The following is a 15,221-nucleotide window of genomic DNA, read 5'->3' on the forward strand; positions in this document are numbered from 1 at the left end:
TGTTTCAAAGCTAACCCTGCCATGAAGAGCTCCCACAGCTGTGCAGACTGTCCGGGAGACTCTGACTGAGGCATGATGTCAGTGGGAGAGGAGACTTTAAAAATGCTTATTCTCCAGCGTCCGTGGGCAAAAAGGCTGATGGCTTTTTTTTTTTATGTTCCTATTCTAAATGAAAAAAAAAAAAAAAAAAGAATGAGACATCCCATGTAAATGCTATTCATAGGAAAGGCGAAATGGCTATATAATTAATATCAAAGTAGACTTCAGGGCCCAAAGTTTTATCGTAGATCAAGGAGGACATGTAATAATGATGAAAAGTCAATTCATCAAGAAGACATAATAACCGAGATGTTTATGCCTCTAATCTGAGCTTCAAAAACATGGTGGGGGGTGTGGGTAGAGATTGAGAACAGAAAGGAAAAAACAAACTCACAGTTATTGTTGTAAATTTCCAGTTTTCTCAGAACAAGTAGACAGAAGGATATTTCAAAAGATTCGATCTAATTGACGTGTATAACCCACTTCAGGGCAGCCCGGGTGGCTCAGAGGTTTAGCGCCTGCCTTCAGCCCAGGGCATGATCCTGGGGTCTTGGGATCGAGTCCCACGTCGGGCTCCCTGCATGGAGCCTGCCTCTCCCTCCGCCTGTGTCTCTGCCTCTCTCTCTCTCTCTCTCTCTCACACACACACATAAATCAATCAATCAATCTAAAAACAAAAACAAAAACACTTCACTCCAACGGCGGAAGATCATATGGAATATTCAGTAGGATACACCATGCCCTGGGCCAAAGGTAAAGCAAGTAGATAGTTCTGGCTCTCAAGAAACCTGAAACAGAACTTTCTGTTGACATCGGACAAGTATTTTCCCTCAAAAGTTATCTGTTCAAAGGAGCGGGTGTATGTGTGCGTCCAGCATCGGCCTAGAATGTGGGGGAAGATAGTCTCCTAAGCGAGGAATAGCAAGCGGCCAGAGCAGCAGGTGCGGTGCGCCGGGCAGGGGCGGCCTCTACATCAGGAGAGGGACGCGGGAGGCCGTTGGCCCGGACGGGGCGGGGACCGGGACGGGGTGGCGGCCGGCGGCTGGGGGGTGGGGGGCAGGGACGGAGACGGGGTGGGGCAGGGACGGAGACGGGGTGGCGGCCCGGAGGGGGCAGGGACGGGGACGGGGTGGCGGCCGGCGGCCCGGAGGGGGCAGGGACGGGGACGGGGACGGGGTGGCGGCCTGGAGGGGGTAGGGACCTGGACGGGGACGGGGACGGGGACGGGGTGGCGGCCTCGAGGGGGCAGGGACCGGGACGGGGACGGGGACGGGGACGGGGACGGGGACGGGGTGGCGGCCAGAGGCGTGGAGAGGACAGGGACGGGGACGGGGACGGGGTGGCTGGCGGCCGCAGGGGTCCCGGAGGAGAGGCGAGCCGGGCGCGCTGCGGGCCGGAAACGTTGGGGGGAGGAGTGCAGGAAGCGTGCAGCGCGGGGTGTCGTGGTGCCCTTCGCCCAGTGGTCCCCGAAATCCCCAACGAAGATCCTCTTCTGGTTCATCCCCGGGAGGAGGGCGGGGGCGTCCACCCTTGCCGGGCGGGCCGGCTGCAGCAGCGCGCGGGCTCCGGGCGGCCCGGGACGGAGGGGGCCGCACAGCGGTCGGTGCCCGCGAGCGTGAGCCGTCGGGCCCCGGCGCCGCCCGAGAGCGGGGGGCGGGGAGCTGCGGGCTGTCGCGGAGTCACGCAGCCCGGGACCGAGGGCGCGCGCCCCGCGCTCGGGCACCACCTGGCGGGCGCGGTGGGGTCGGGCCGGAGGGGGCGCTGCGTGGGGGGGCGGGGCCGGGGCGGGGCCGAGGCCGGGGGCGGGGCCGGGACCCCGAGGTCCCAGACGGCGGCGCAGCCGGGGCCGCAGAGGCGGCAGAGCGCGGCGCCCGCCCGCCCGCCCCCGCGCCATGGCCCCGCGCGCCCGGCGGCGCCGCCCGCTGCCCGCGCTGCTGACGCTCTGCGCGCTGCTCGTCCCGCTGCAGGTAAGCGCCCGCCCCCGCCCCGGCCCCCGCCCCCCGCCTCCTCGGGGGCTCGCGGAGGGACCCGCACGGAGGAGCGGAGGCGGGTCCGCGCCCGGGCCGGCGTCTAGAGCCCCTCGGGGCCTGGGCCGCCGGCGCGAGGGCCGCGGCTTGTCCTTGGAGACACTGATGCCTCGGGACCGAGCACTGTTTGCAGGGGAGCAGCCAAGGCGCAGGGGTGCCGCGGGCGGGCGCGGGGCCCGCATCTCAGGCCGCCCGGCCCCGGGGCTGGGGCGAGGCGGGGCGGGTGGGGGTGGCAGCGTGCGCCGCGGGGCCCGGCGCATCCTCCCGGCCGGCCCTCCGGGGGCTCCCCGGGCCGGGATGCACCTGGGCTCCCCGCGGCCCCCGCCCCTGCCCGGGGAGCGCTGCGTGACCTCAGGGCGCCCGAAGACCGACGTCCTCTCGGTCCTTGCTGCCGTCGGGTTTTCTCAGGGATTCCTGCACCAGCAGCGGCGCAGGCTGCTCTGGGTTTCCTGTGCTGGGGGGAGCTGCAGGCCGCGGACCCGGACCGCGAGCACCCCGAAGGCCTCGTGCGCTTGCAGGTTCCTCAGAGGGAAGAGTACGTGGTGGCGGCCTTCTCGGTCTGGGCAGTTTCAGATCTCCCTTGTGTGTCGCAGGCCGAGGCCGCTGTCCTGGGCTGCACAGAATGGCCCAGAAGCCCGGGGGAGACGGCGGAGCTGGTGCAGCTGTGTGGGGGGACAGAAGTGTGGGGGCCGCGCAGCCCTTGACGAAAATAACAGGGATGAGCTGTAGGCTGGAGCAGGAGACCCCCTGAAGCTTCCCTCGAGTGTGGGTTTCTTAGCGTGGTGGAGGGAAAAGAAGGCGGAAGAACTTCACGGAATATTTCATTCTGAGCGCGCCGGGGTGTTGCTTAATGAGGCCTGGGCAGGTTGGACAGGGTGCACGGCGCTGAGCTCCAGGACGGGCTCCGGGGAGCGGTCAGGCCACCCGAGCAAAACCGACCCGCTCTGCAGTTCCAAGAGAGCGTCTCACGCTGCCGTGGCCAAAACTATATGCACCCGCGTATTCTTGGCACGCACTAGGTTCTAATACTAACAGCAAGTGCCACCAAAACAGGCTTATTTTTCAGAGAGAGCTTTCAGCGAGGGCTGTTTCCCCTCCCTTTCCCTTTTGGCCACTCCAGTTATATGCACTTTTGAATCATAACCTAAACAGGAAACAAATGATACTGTGATAGTTCTAATCAAGGGGCAGGTTGTTCGTGTCCAGTGGGAGCCCGTGGAAATCCATTCATTCTGGTAGGTGGAGCCTGGTGCTGTAGCCACGGCAGGCTAACCCGCAGGTGATACCGTGGTAGCTGCAGGTGTCATTACTGCTTCTTTGGCCTACCTCTTCCCCTCATTCAAAACAACAACAACAACAATCGCATCGGTAGGCCATTGGTGTTACTCGGCCAAGGCTTGAAGCACTGCTTAGTGAGAGGCAGTGGGTATTGGCTTTTGTAACATCGCTGGCCAAACCAGCTTCTAGAAAGTGCTTTATCTGCAAGTATTGTATTTTGCGTTTCATTTACATACTGGTGAATAGATTGAAATGTCCCTGGAAGGCTGTGAGTTTTGCCTTTTAAATCATTCCTGTGATTAGATCTCTGTCTGCCTCTATCTGTGAGGGAATTTGTTTTCAGACATAAGAAGAGTATTTGCCCACAGATAAAGAACATTTTATATTTCTTATGTTGATAGTTCTGCTGTTTATTCCAAGTAAGAAAATATAGAAGCTCGCTGTTTTCGTTAAGGTAATTGATGAGATGTAGCCACGATTGTCTCCAGTTTTTCAAGACCTGAGGGCAGATTCATTGAGACCCAGGCCAATAAACATTTATGGTCTATGACACAGTGCTAGTGAGAAACAGGACGGAGGCGACTGTGTCTTCACAGGCCACAGTCTAGTTGGAGGACTAGATGGGTGAACCTGTAATAATAATAAAGCAGCATGTGATGACGGGAAGGGGGGCAGCTGGTGCAGAGGGAAGGAGGTAATGAATACAGCTAGAGCAATCAGGGTGGACTTCTGGAGGAAGCGGCTTTTTCTGAACTTTGCAGCAGGGGTAAGAAATCAAGGGTCAGAGAGGGACTGATTCCAAGAGGCTGTTGGGGAAAGAAAGCTTTCTAGTCAGAGGGTGGTGGAGTGGTTCAGACCTAAAGGCATCTTGGAAAAACAACCCCCCCCCCCAAAAAAAGAAAAGAAAAACCAATCCACTTTTTAAAAATGACTTTACAGATGGTATAAAGCACTTAATTCAGGAAAACCCACAACAGACAGGACATTAAACATTTACAGTTTTTGAGATAATGCTTGTATGGCCCTTGCTGAGGGGATAAGGTAGACTGATCAGAGTCAGATAAGCCACAGGGCCCTGGAAAAGCCTACAGGGAGACCCCACAGAGGAAATCCCCTAGAGTGGAGCTCCAGGCTGTAGGATAGACACCTGCACGCTGTCTTCCTGGCCCCCTCCCATCCTAGAGAGAAGACCTGGCTATATGTTAATACCGTGTTCAGAGAACCACAGACATGTACATCCATGGCCCTATTGTCCATTCTGTTGATAACAAGTGTTTCCAATGCCTCCCCTGTTACTTCCTTTCCACTAATTCCCACCCCCCAAAAAAATGACAAATCTGGGATATAAACACATTCTCCGTGTTGATAAGGAAATATGAGCTTGCTTTTTCAGTTATCTACCAGAAATTTTTACACCAGGAAAACTGAAACAATAAAGGTGTATCTTTGAAGGTCAATAAATCAGTGTTTTATGAGGCCATGAAAAGGGGAGTTCCAGACCAGGGCCTCCTTTGCAGAGAGTGTTGTGTTAAGAAGGCGCCGTGTGAATTTTATCTGCCGTGTCAGTATTAAAATTTCCCTCATCATATTTTCCTATTTCTGAAGTACAGGGAAAATGGTATTACTGGTTTTCTCACACAGTGTGGCCAATGGTCTAGGAATGTTGTCTGGGCCATTTTGTGTCGTTTTGGGTTTTGTCTTGTTTTGCTGATATGGGTCCGCACCCTAATCGGCTCTACAGGTGATTCACTCTCAAGGGCACTTGCCCTCCTGGCCAGGTGGCCACCCTAGACAACCGGTGGCCTGTCTGCTTCTTCCTGCAGCCCACAAGGGAAGCACCCCCTACTGGACACACAGCAACCTGACCTCACCTTCCTGCATCCAGAGCTGGCCCGCAGGTGGCAGGTGCCCTCCAGGCACCGTTATGGTCTCCACCTGGTTGGTGGGAGGTCATTCACTTTCTCTCTCTGTTACCCTGTGCTTGCAGAGAGTGGGCTTCCTGTAGGATCCACTGCTAGGAACTCACTTCATTCTTTCTGCCCCAAAACACTGAGCCTGAAGAAACCAAGACAGAGACTCAGCAAAACAAAAGACTTGGTCCGTCTAAAGTTCTTAGTGAGCTTTTGAGGTTGAGCCCCGAGTGGGCGGTGAGTGAGATTACGCACAACCCCATATCTCTGTCCTCATTCTGAGAGACGCTCTGTCTGTTTCCTGCCAGCGAGACCGACCTGCCCAAGTGCCCCTGGCCGGCTTCCCCTCTGTCTCCAAAGTCAAGGGCTGGCTGGTGCTGTTGCTGTTCTGCTGTTCTCACGGCAGCACCCCCATCAGCAGATTGAAGCACATTCTTTATGGATGTGTGCTGATAACCTGATACCTGCATTTGCTCTGTGGGCCCCCTCCTCTTTCAGCCTCTGATGTCTGGGGCTGCAGGACGGGGAACTCGATAGTGAGAAATAACCCTGAATCTCTGTTCATTTATTTCAACAAAGTGCACACCTACTCCAGCATGTGGGACACTCTGCAAGGAGCTGAGGAGACAGAGACCAGGGGCACAGCACTCCCCCCATCCCGCCCCCCACCCCCGTCTTCAAGAGGTGCCCAGTCTAGACCTCCTTGCCAAGGATTAGAGGAAGAGATCTATTTCCTGGGAGGATTTTCCAAGGGTGGTGGGCACCCAGGAAGAGGAATGCTTTAACCTCCCTGAAAGAATATTTCCTCCTTCCTTACTGTTCACTTGTGAGGTCTAAAGCATGGAAGGAGGGACAAGAGGCCAGCATTTGGGCTGGTGGTGCAAAGGTGGGCTGGTGCCAGGACACGTAACAGTGCAGGGCCTCTAAAAAGTCCAGCGTTCCCGGATTCCCAAGGGCTTATGGGGAGAGGGAGGCATAGCCAGCCCTCAAGGGCCTTACATGCAAGCAGAATTAGTTTAGATTTTATCTTGCTGCATTGTGGGCTGGGGGAGGGGAGTCATGATCAGATTTGGACCCTGGGGGTGGGTCCAGGGGGCAGTAAGGAGGCCACTGCCCTGGTTTGGGGGAAGAGCTAGTGAAGGCTCGAATCAGGTCGGTGTAGTGGCAAGAGAAAGGAGAAGCCAAGTGCAGGAGTGATTTCAGAGCCAGCCGAGTTATGCTAGGTGCCCACAATGCAGGGGCAAAGGATGTGGTTGGACCTATTAACTAAAAAAAAAAAAAAAAAAGATGTGATTGATGTCAGAGTAAAACAGCTGACCGTTTGAATTGTGTTTCTCAGAGTTCTTTAAGGAGATCTTTGTCTCTGGTTCAAGTAAAGAAGGACTTTTTCCTGAATAAACGATAAAGGAGGATGAGGGCAGCCCCTGTGGTCCAGTGGTTTAGCGCCGCCTTCGGCCCAGGGTGTGATCCTGGAGATCCAGGACCGAGTCCCACCTCAGGCTACCTGCGTGGGGCCTGCTTCTCCCTCTGCCTGTGTCTCTGCCTCTTTCTCTGTGTGTATCTCTCATGAATAGATAGATTAAAAAATCTTAAAAAAATAAAATAAAATAAATAAAGGAGGATGAGTCTTATGCCACGGAATCCCAGCTGCTTTGGATTATTTTACTGTGAGGCAGAGACAAAGTTCTTCACACCCCAAAGAGGTAAACAAGCTAAGAGCCCCAAGGCACTGGGATCCACAGGAAATTTCTGTGCTCTGGAATTTAGAGCCATTTCCTGACCTAAAGGTGTCTTTGAATCAGAAGTTCAGGATGTAGGCAGAAAGTAAAACTCTAAAGAGAGATAAGCAGCCAGAGATCCCAGAGGGTCCATCATTGCAGCAGGTGTGACCTGACCCTTGGTCTTCCCACGCTGGCCACAAATATGTCCCCTGCCCCCAAATAGAAGCAGTATTTACCTTGGAACATGGCTCAGCAAACCCTTTTCGCTCGCACAAAACACATTTTCCTGGTGGATTGCTAGTGCCTAGGAGGAGCGTTTCCCCTTCTCTCTGCCCAGCTCCCTTGTGCCTCCCCCACCCCCCCCAAAAAAAAATCTAGCCCAGCAGGTGACACGGAGGCCCGTCTGGCACAAGCACAGTCAGAAAGCTGCCAGGTTTCAAAGTGGAAGGAAGAAGTGACTGCAAAAACTATCCTTCCAGTTTATCAGAGTAATAATAACTTATTACATTTCCTGTTCACTGTTGAGAGTGCAAGAGCCACTTCCTCCCGCCATCAGAAATTTGAAGACTTTCCATTAAAAATGAGGAAGAAAAACTCTCTAACTTTTCGTGAATGTGATGGTTAAACCTGGCAAGTGGGAAGAGCAGACTGTGGCATTGCGTAAATCCTACTAAGCCCGGCAGTATTTGCACGTGTGGGTTCCCATGACACCCACTTCCCTTAGGTATTGATTTTAAAAATATATATATATTTGTTACTCTTTGTAATGCAGTTAGCAGCAAACTTAAAGCGTGTATCCTTCGGTAGCACAAAGAGCTGCCAAGCCCGTATCCAGTTAAAAGAAACCTGTAAAGAGCCCTTCCGTCCTCTCAACTTTGTACCCAAGATATAAAGGCAGCGACACACAGAAAACCTTCACGGTGATTGAGAATCTGTTTCATTTTAAAACATACTAGAGATTATTCACATCCGCCTTCGCCAATCCAATTCACTGTTAATAATTCCCGATATCAGGAACTTCCCTATAGCAGGCCTAAATCCAGTATGTCACAATTTGACCCCATTTCCTCAAATTTGTTCTTTCGTAGGGGGTAAAGATCAGTTGGCCAGTGTTCTTTATTTTAATGTTTCCATTGTTGAAGATTGTTACCCGCAACTTCCCTCTGCCCTGAGTTATTCATTCTGGTTCCTTTAACCTCTCTGTCAGCTTTTTTCCTTTCAATTCAGTGGATCCTGATTTTTGTACTTGCTGGCAAAAGCCACAGACACGCAAACAAAAGGCCAGAAGACCCTGTGGGACGCATCCCAGTTCCACCACGCTGCCTGGGACCTGGGAAGCTCCCCATCTCGCAGGGGAGATGAGACATGATGGTCTGCACTCCTGGCAGTTAGGAGGGTCTAAAGCCCTACAAAAGAAGAGCAGGCAAGGTGGCCAGGAGCGTAGGGCGGGGCCCGAGGGACCCTAGTGGAGTGACCCTTGTCCTAGAAGGGCAGAGATGTTTCTGAGCGCAGACAGCGGGGGGAAGGGGCGGGGGTGGGCACAAGCAGGGCATGCAGGGGGAAACTGAGCCCAGTCCTGTTGTGTGGAGTCCAGGGCTGGCTGGAGAGCCCAGGAAAGGATCGGGCGGGCTTGGGAGTGGAGGGATGTGTGCTGCTTAGTCGCGAGGGGCTGGGTGAGCAGATCTCCGGAGCTGGGATCTACCTTGTGGAGAGGTGGTCCCTGGGCCCAGCATCCACACCACCTGGAAACTTGTTAGAAATGCACATCCCCAGGCCCTACCCCATGTCTCCCGAATCAGAAACTCTGGAGGTAGGGCCCAGTGGTTGGGTTTAACAGTGTCTCCAGGGGATTCCAATGCACCAGGAAGCTTGGGAATCACTGCTGCAGACCATGGGATTCCCTAGAAAGGTTTTGAGCTCAGCTCTAAGTATATGACTGGTTGTATTAAAGACACCTGCCGTTTCTTGATGCCATCAGGTGTGCCAGACACATGCTGGGGGCTTTACAAAGATTATCTCCAATCCTCACTCCACTTTTGCCGGGAGGGAGAGGAGAATGAGGCCCAGGGACCACCTCTCCACAAGGTAGATCCCAGCTCCGGAGATCTGCTCCGGAGATCTCCTGTGCAGGCCCCAGTTGCACAGCGCAGGCTGTGCAGGCTAGAACGCCTCCTGAGGGTCCCCTCCAGCCGTGTGGCCTGGCCACTCCCGCCCTTGGGGAAAGTGCTTGTACAGTCAGCTGTGTGACACACGGTGGGGTCTGGATTAAGACCCTCCAGGAGTGGTGGCACAGAAGCAAGCTTTCTAGTGTTTGGGGAAATCCCATAAGCAGTCTGCAAGTGTGCTCAAGGGTGTATGCTCCTAAGGCCTTTCCTTTATTAACTGCTGTTTCACAAAAAGAAAGATGCTGTGATTTTAAGGCCAGTCAAGTTTAAAGCGGCACCCTGTGTACCCAGCACAGGGTCCGTGGGCCAGTTGATCCCTGACTCAGGAGGAAAAGAAATGTGATATATTGAATCACCTCGGCCACTTCCTAAAGCAAAGGCATCTCTGACTCCTCTGTGCCTCCCCCACCCCCAGAAATAAACCATACAAGAGCCCTGCTCCTGCACCTGCCAGTTCACGGTCCCGCGTGTGGCCCCCTCCCACCACCTGTTGGGCTCTGTACGGATGAGGCATCCTATATGCCTCAGGATGACTATAATTACAGTGAATCTGGGGACTCCTCTCTTGCTCCAATTTTGATGCCTACCACGGCACGAATCTAACTCCTTCCTGTTATGACTTTTTTAGTACCGTAAAAGTCACTGCCCTAAGTGGTAGGAGAAAGGGGGTCAGAACGGACGTAGCCTCTGGTCACCATCAGGTCTAGAGCTCTCCCCTAGAGCAAGAGAGGGAGCCTCCAGTGGGGTTTGGGTGCAGGGCAATATGGTGTTTCACCAAAGCACAGTAGCAAGAAACCCAGGTACGGACTCCAAACCTCTGACAATGGAGCATAAGACACTGGGGGAAGGAAGTTCAGTGGGAGCACAACTGGAATGGCTCTCTGTCCCGAACTTTAGCCCATGACTTTCTAATGGTGACAAGGTTTAGAATGTTTTATATGAAATCATAAAGCATTGCCCCCTTATGATGAGTTCCAGGGCCCAGTTGGGGTCTTACTTATTTGTAAGTGTATACTAAGGTCTTATTTTTGGGTGTGTATTTTTGTTTTTGTTTTGGCGACTCTGCCAGGACTCGAATAATTTCCTACTAATATGTAAAATCACAAATGAGCAATGTAGCAGAATGTACAGCTGACTGTCCTCTTGCCTGTGCGGAGTGGTCCTCATAGGCCAGGGAAGACCAGTCATGAGCTCCTGGCTGCTCGGCCTGGGGAGGGAGCCTAAAGGGACCTCACAGGAGGAGCTCCTCCAAGGGGGAGAGGCCCTTCTTCCAGGGCGCAAGTGACCTGGGGCAGCTGTGTTGTGTGCCCCTTGGGCAGATCTGTGTCCTGTCCCTATCAGAACAGAGAATTTGAGCCCAGAGAGAGATTTCCCATTTTGATTTTGCAGCCCTCTTCCCCCAGGATTGCTCTAATTTTTGCCCCAAATTGGTGGGCAACCCTTCCAAGCTCCTGCTTGGGAGCTCCAGTCTCATCCAGAACTAGTAGGAAACGATTATGTCCTTGTAAAGGGAAGTTAGGAGATCGCAGCGGTCCTTCAGGAAAAAATTATTCATCATTTTAACATTTGAACATTAGCTACATGCCTTTGCTGCATCATTAACCCTTTAAGCAGATTACTCCATCGCTTTGTGAGGATACAGAAGTTAAGAAAAGTCTCGAGCATAGTGCCTGGCACATACTCAGTGTTTCAGAAGGGCCAATTCTTGCTCACTCCACTCAAGATAAATGGTGTCTGATTCCAGCAATGGGAGACGTGGTTCTCAAGACCCATTACCTAGATGGAGATGACTGTATGGGGTTTGGGGATTTGAGAAAGTTCTGGATCTTCATCTTTAATGTAATCTCTGGCCTTGCTACACAGAAACCACCACCACCACCAGCAGCAGCAGCAGCAGCAGCAGCACCGGGACCCTGTGAGAAATACAGATCTCAGGGTCCGCCCCAGACCTACTGAATGAGAATCTGCATTTTCATAAGATTCCCAGGTGATTCTGTGCACATTCGAGCAGCGCTGGGCTTGACTCTGAGGGCCAGGTGCCGTCGTCTAGTCCAGTCTCTGGCCACTTTTCTTATTAGCTTGGTGCATCCCGGGATTGGAAGCAGGGCCCAGAAGGAGACTTGGCCTTCAGCAGCAGACCAGCGAGCTGCTGGAAGCACGGTCATTGACTTTTACTATAGGAATGAAAAGAAAAGTAGTTCTCATCTCAGGTGAATACAAGTTAAAAAAAAAAATTGAGAATACAAAAGAAAGAGGAAGGAAGGAAGGAAGAAAAAGGAAGAGAGAGAGAGAAAGGAAAGAAAGAAGGAAGGGAAGAAAGGGAAGAAAGAAAGAAAAGCCTGGCATTGGGAGAATAAAGGAGCATTCACGGGAGGGGAGCCTCTCGGGTGATAATACGGGACAAGTCAAAGCCATCCTCCTTACTGTGTTTAGGAAACAAACGGTCCTTGCACTTGCCTTTCAAGTGGCCCACAGCTGTGAACTCGTTTCCCTCTTTATCTCCCTGGAAGACAAAGACACTTGCAATTGAAGTTTTGAAATGCAAGATTATTTCTTCATTTTCCTTCGGGCCATATGTTTTCTTTTCAAGGAGCAGAGATAATGAATGTATTGTGAGGAAAGTAGGGTAGAGGGTTGAGCAGAAATCAATAGAGCTTTGATAGGCCCCTTCTCAGGAAGCACAGCCTCCATTCTCCTGAAGGAGCACACCTGGGACTCAGGTGGTCAGAGGAAGATGCTGCTGGGGTCTTAGAGAGGCAGGTGCTTCATGACGGCTAAGTTAGAATGGCGAGTATGTCAGGACGTCCAATAGGCCATATGTTACTCTACGTTTTTGAGGTGCTTTTTTCATCAAACCTGATCTAAGTCAGATTTTTTTTTTCTGTGCATAGTATCTATTTCCAAAACATCTTATGGCAAAATGGCCAAGACGGTAAATGCTTGGGGCACCTGGGTGGCGCAGTCAGTTAAGTGTCTGACTCTTGATTTCAGCTCAGGCTGCGATCTCAGGGTGGTGGGATGGGGCCCCATGTGAGGCTCCGCGCTCATCGGGGCGTCTGCTTGAGTTTCTCCCTCTTTCCCTGAGGGAGAGGGACTGATCTTTCCCTCTGCCCCTCCTGCTTGTGTGCATGCGCTCTCTCTCAAATCAAAACAAATACATGTCCTTTAAAAAAAGATAGTAAGTCTTACATGATGTGCATTTTATCACCATTAAAACTAAAAAACAAAAACAAAAACAAAAAAAGTAAACTCTTAGGGCAGATGTTGCAATTCCTGCCTGGTAAAGAAAACAGCACGAGATGCTTATTATTTCACCCTTTGGGCATCAGTCACCGTCCGGTGGGAACCTGCAGTCAGTGCCCCGCAGTGGGAGCGCCAGGGGTGCACCACCTCCAGATCTGGGTGATTATGTAATCCGTTGTGTGACTTCCTGCCCCCGAGCCACGCTGCCCTTCCTGCTCCTCCTAATCAAGCCCTGCCGCGCACCCGTGCACTTCTGCAAATGCTATGTCCACTGGCCGTGCTCCTCCTCCTCACGCTTGCTGTGACCTTGGCTTGTCCCCTCACTTTATCCAGGTCTCCGCTGAGTGTCATCTGACCAGAGGTTCCCCTTTATGAGCTCATCACATCACCTTTATCCTCTTTTATTTCTTTCATCCTAGTCTTTCCAACCAGATTGCATTTGACGTCGGTTTATTGTCGGTCTTCTCCTGCGGACTATAAGCAAGCTTTCTCTCTCTCTCTCTCTCTTTCTCTCTCCTCCTCCTCCTCTTCCTCCTCCTCCTCCCCCTCCCCCCAGAGCTCCCACTGCTCCCACCTCTGTCTCCCTCCACCTGCCCAAGCACCAGCCTTCACTGCTCCCTGCTAGGCCTGCGCCCTCACCCCTGCCCTCCAGGCTTTGTGCACCTCCCTCTGTGATTGCCTCCCAGTCCTGGAGCTGGGGAAGATGTGTCCCAGGCCTGGCTCTCTCTCCTTCCCTGCCCATGACCAGGGAGGGCCAAATCCAGGGACTCCAAGGGACTTGGCTCTTTGCAGTACATGCACCAGGACTTGCATTGTCATGTGGGTCTCTGTCTGTTACAGTTGTCTTTCTATCTGTGCCTGTGTCCAGTGCTAAACACTTTGAGAGGCCAGGGATGAGCTAATTTCTCTAGTCCTGCACCAAGCCAAACCCTTGCCCAAGTATGTGAAGGCTCAGTGAAGACAGCTTTGAAAGTCTGATGATAGCAGAGCTTTTAAGGACATAGATGGCATCTGTAATTAAATCCTGGACTAGAGCAGAATGTGTCTTCTGGGCATAAGCACAGTGAAGGACAGGCAAAGGACTGACTAGCCTTCCTCTATTATTTGCACAGTGAATAAATGAATCACAACCCCTTTATAGAGGGTGGTCTGTATGTGGGGAGGGGGTTGATTCCTATCTGTGATTTTCAACCAGGTGAGTAGGACTTAACCAGGTGTGATGAATGCCCTTTGAGTTGGAGTTCTACATCCTCTTTGTCACCAGAAACATATTCATAAAATGCATTTTAGAATGTTCCAGATCCTTTAAAGATTTTATTTATTTGAGACAAAGCAAGCAAAAGCAGGGGGACAAGGGCAGAGGGAGAAGCAGACTGCCCACTGACCAGGGAGCTGGATGCAGGGTTCGTTCCCAGGACCCTGAGATGACCTGAGCCAGAGGCCGATGCCTAACCAACTGAGCCACCCAGGTACCCCTGTTCCAGATCCTTTAGTGGCAGGTCAATTAGCAGAGTACCTGTGACCATAATCTTCACAGTCTCTCAAACAAACTAGACACATCTTTTCATGTTAATCAGAGAATATGTAAGCTTCACTTTTAGCAGATTTTTTTCAAGGGTTGTGTGTAAAATATACTTCTGTGAGATGAATTATATTTTAAACACTCAGAGAGTCTTCTGTTTAGACCCTGATTCTCTGAATCTACTTCCATTATGACTTGGGCCACGTACCTGGCTGGTTTAAAGGTGTCCCCAAGTTTTTTAATGTGTCACCTAGCTAAGTGTCTCCCAGGTGAGGGGAGTATGCTAGGTGATCTGTTGGGGTGCATGGGGAATTCCCCAAAAGCTGCCCGTTTCTTCTCTTTGGCCTTTATAACATACTGTCTTCATAGATACCTGTGTAATGTTCTGAAGTACGAAAAGTGAATCTTCGGTTTGTACAAAAGGAAAATGAGTCTGATACTTACTCTGTAAATCTCTAAGCTTGAAATTTTATCAAGTTTATTTAAAATGAAAATGTCTAGAAGGCCATTTGGTCATAACTCAGTTATGTCCTAGTTAACAGAAATCACTGGCAGATATAATCTAGCAGCCGCTTTATCAGCAGACGCCCTGAGTAAAATATCTCTGCCCTCACCCAAGCATGGCCTGTGTCACGGATTGAACCCCCAGACAGAAAACCACTGAAATGAGTCTGACCACTTGTCATGATTTCAGTGCCATGAGAAAGCCCATATTTATGTGCAAAGATGCTTTTAAAAAAATAAACCTCTTTGATTGATTAATAACACTTTTTTTCCCCCAGTCGCCCAGCTGAAATACTCTGCTATCCCCTTGACTGATCATTGCTAGGTTACAGGTAAACAGGAATGGTGTCCTCAGAGAAACTGCCAGGCCTTCACAATCTTCCTGTGGCTGGTTCCCCGCCCTCTCTTTCCCACCCTCTTTCTCTTTTCTGGGGACAGTATTCCCTTTACTCCCTCAGGGAAGGATCTAAGTAATGGATGTTTACTAATCCTGCTCGTGTGCACAGAAGAAACTGCCCCCCACCGCCTCCCCATCACTGACCACTGGCCAGGGGTACATCACTGTGTTGGGTGGATAATACAGTTACCTCCCTTCACTCTGGAGAGCTTGCTGGAGAGGTTTTCAGCTTCAGTGTGAGGATGCAGAGCCTTAATTTTTCTGAGTATTGCCACTTGTCAGCACTACCTCATTTACAAGCATTATCACATCTGATTTTCACTAGAGTGGGAGGAGTGCAATGCTTAGCCCCATTTTACAGATGAGAAGACTAAGGCTTAGAATTGCCCTCCCCCTTGTCTTCCATTTGTAGAAA

At 51.8% G+C, this 15,221-nt stretch overlaps 1 protein-coding gene across 2 annotated transcripts in view; it reads left to right on the forward strand.

Moving 5' to 3' along the window:
* The first annotated feature begins 1,916 nt into the window (after positions 1-1,916).
* TNFRSF11A (TNF receptor superfamily member 11a) overlaps positions 1,917-15,221 on the forward strand; it is a 52,084-nt gene continuing 38,779 nt past the window's right edge. The window contains exon 1 of one of the 2 annotated variants that reach the window (XM_041739629.1): positions 1,917-2,006. In XM_041739629.1, the coding sequence (XP_041595563.1) occupies positions 1,932-2,006 (75 nt within the window). In that variant the 5' untranslated portion in view covers positions 1,917-1,931. The remainder of the gene's footprint in view (positions 2,007-15,221) is intronic. The other variant, XM_041739632.1, reaches the window with a different exon arrangement.

This window comes from Vulpes lagopus, chromosome 24 (genome assembly GCF_018345385.1).
Source record: "Vulpes lagopus strain Blue_001 chromosome 24, ASM1834538v1, whole genome shotgun sequence".
NCBI classification, from domain to species: Eukaryota; Metazoa; Chordata; class Mammalia; order Carnivora; family Canidae; genus Vulpes; species Vulpes lagopus.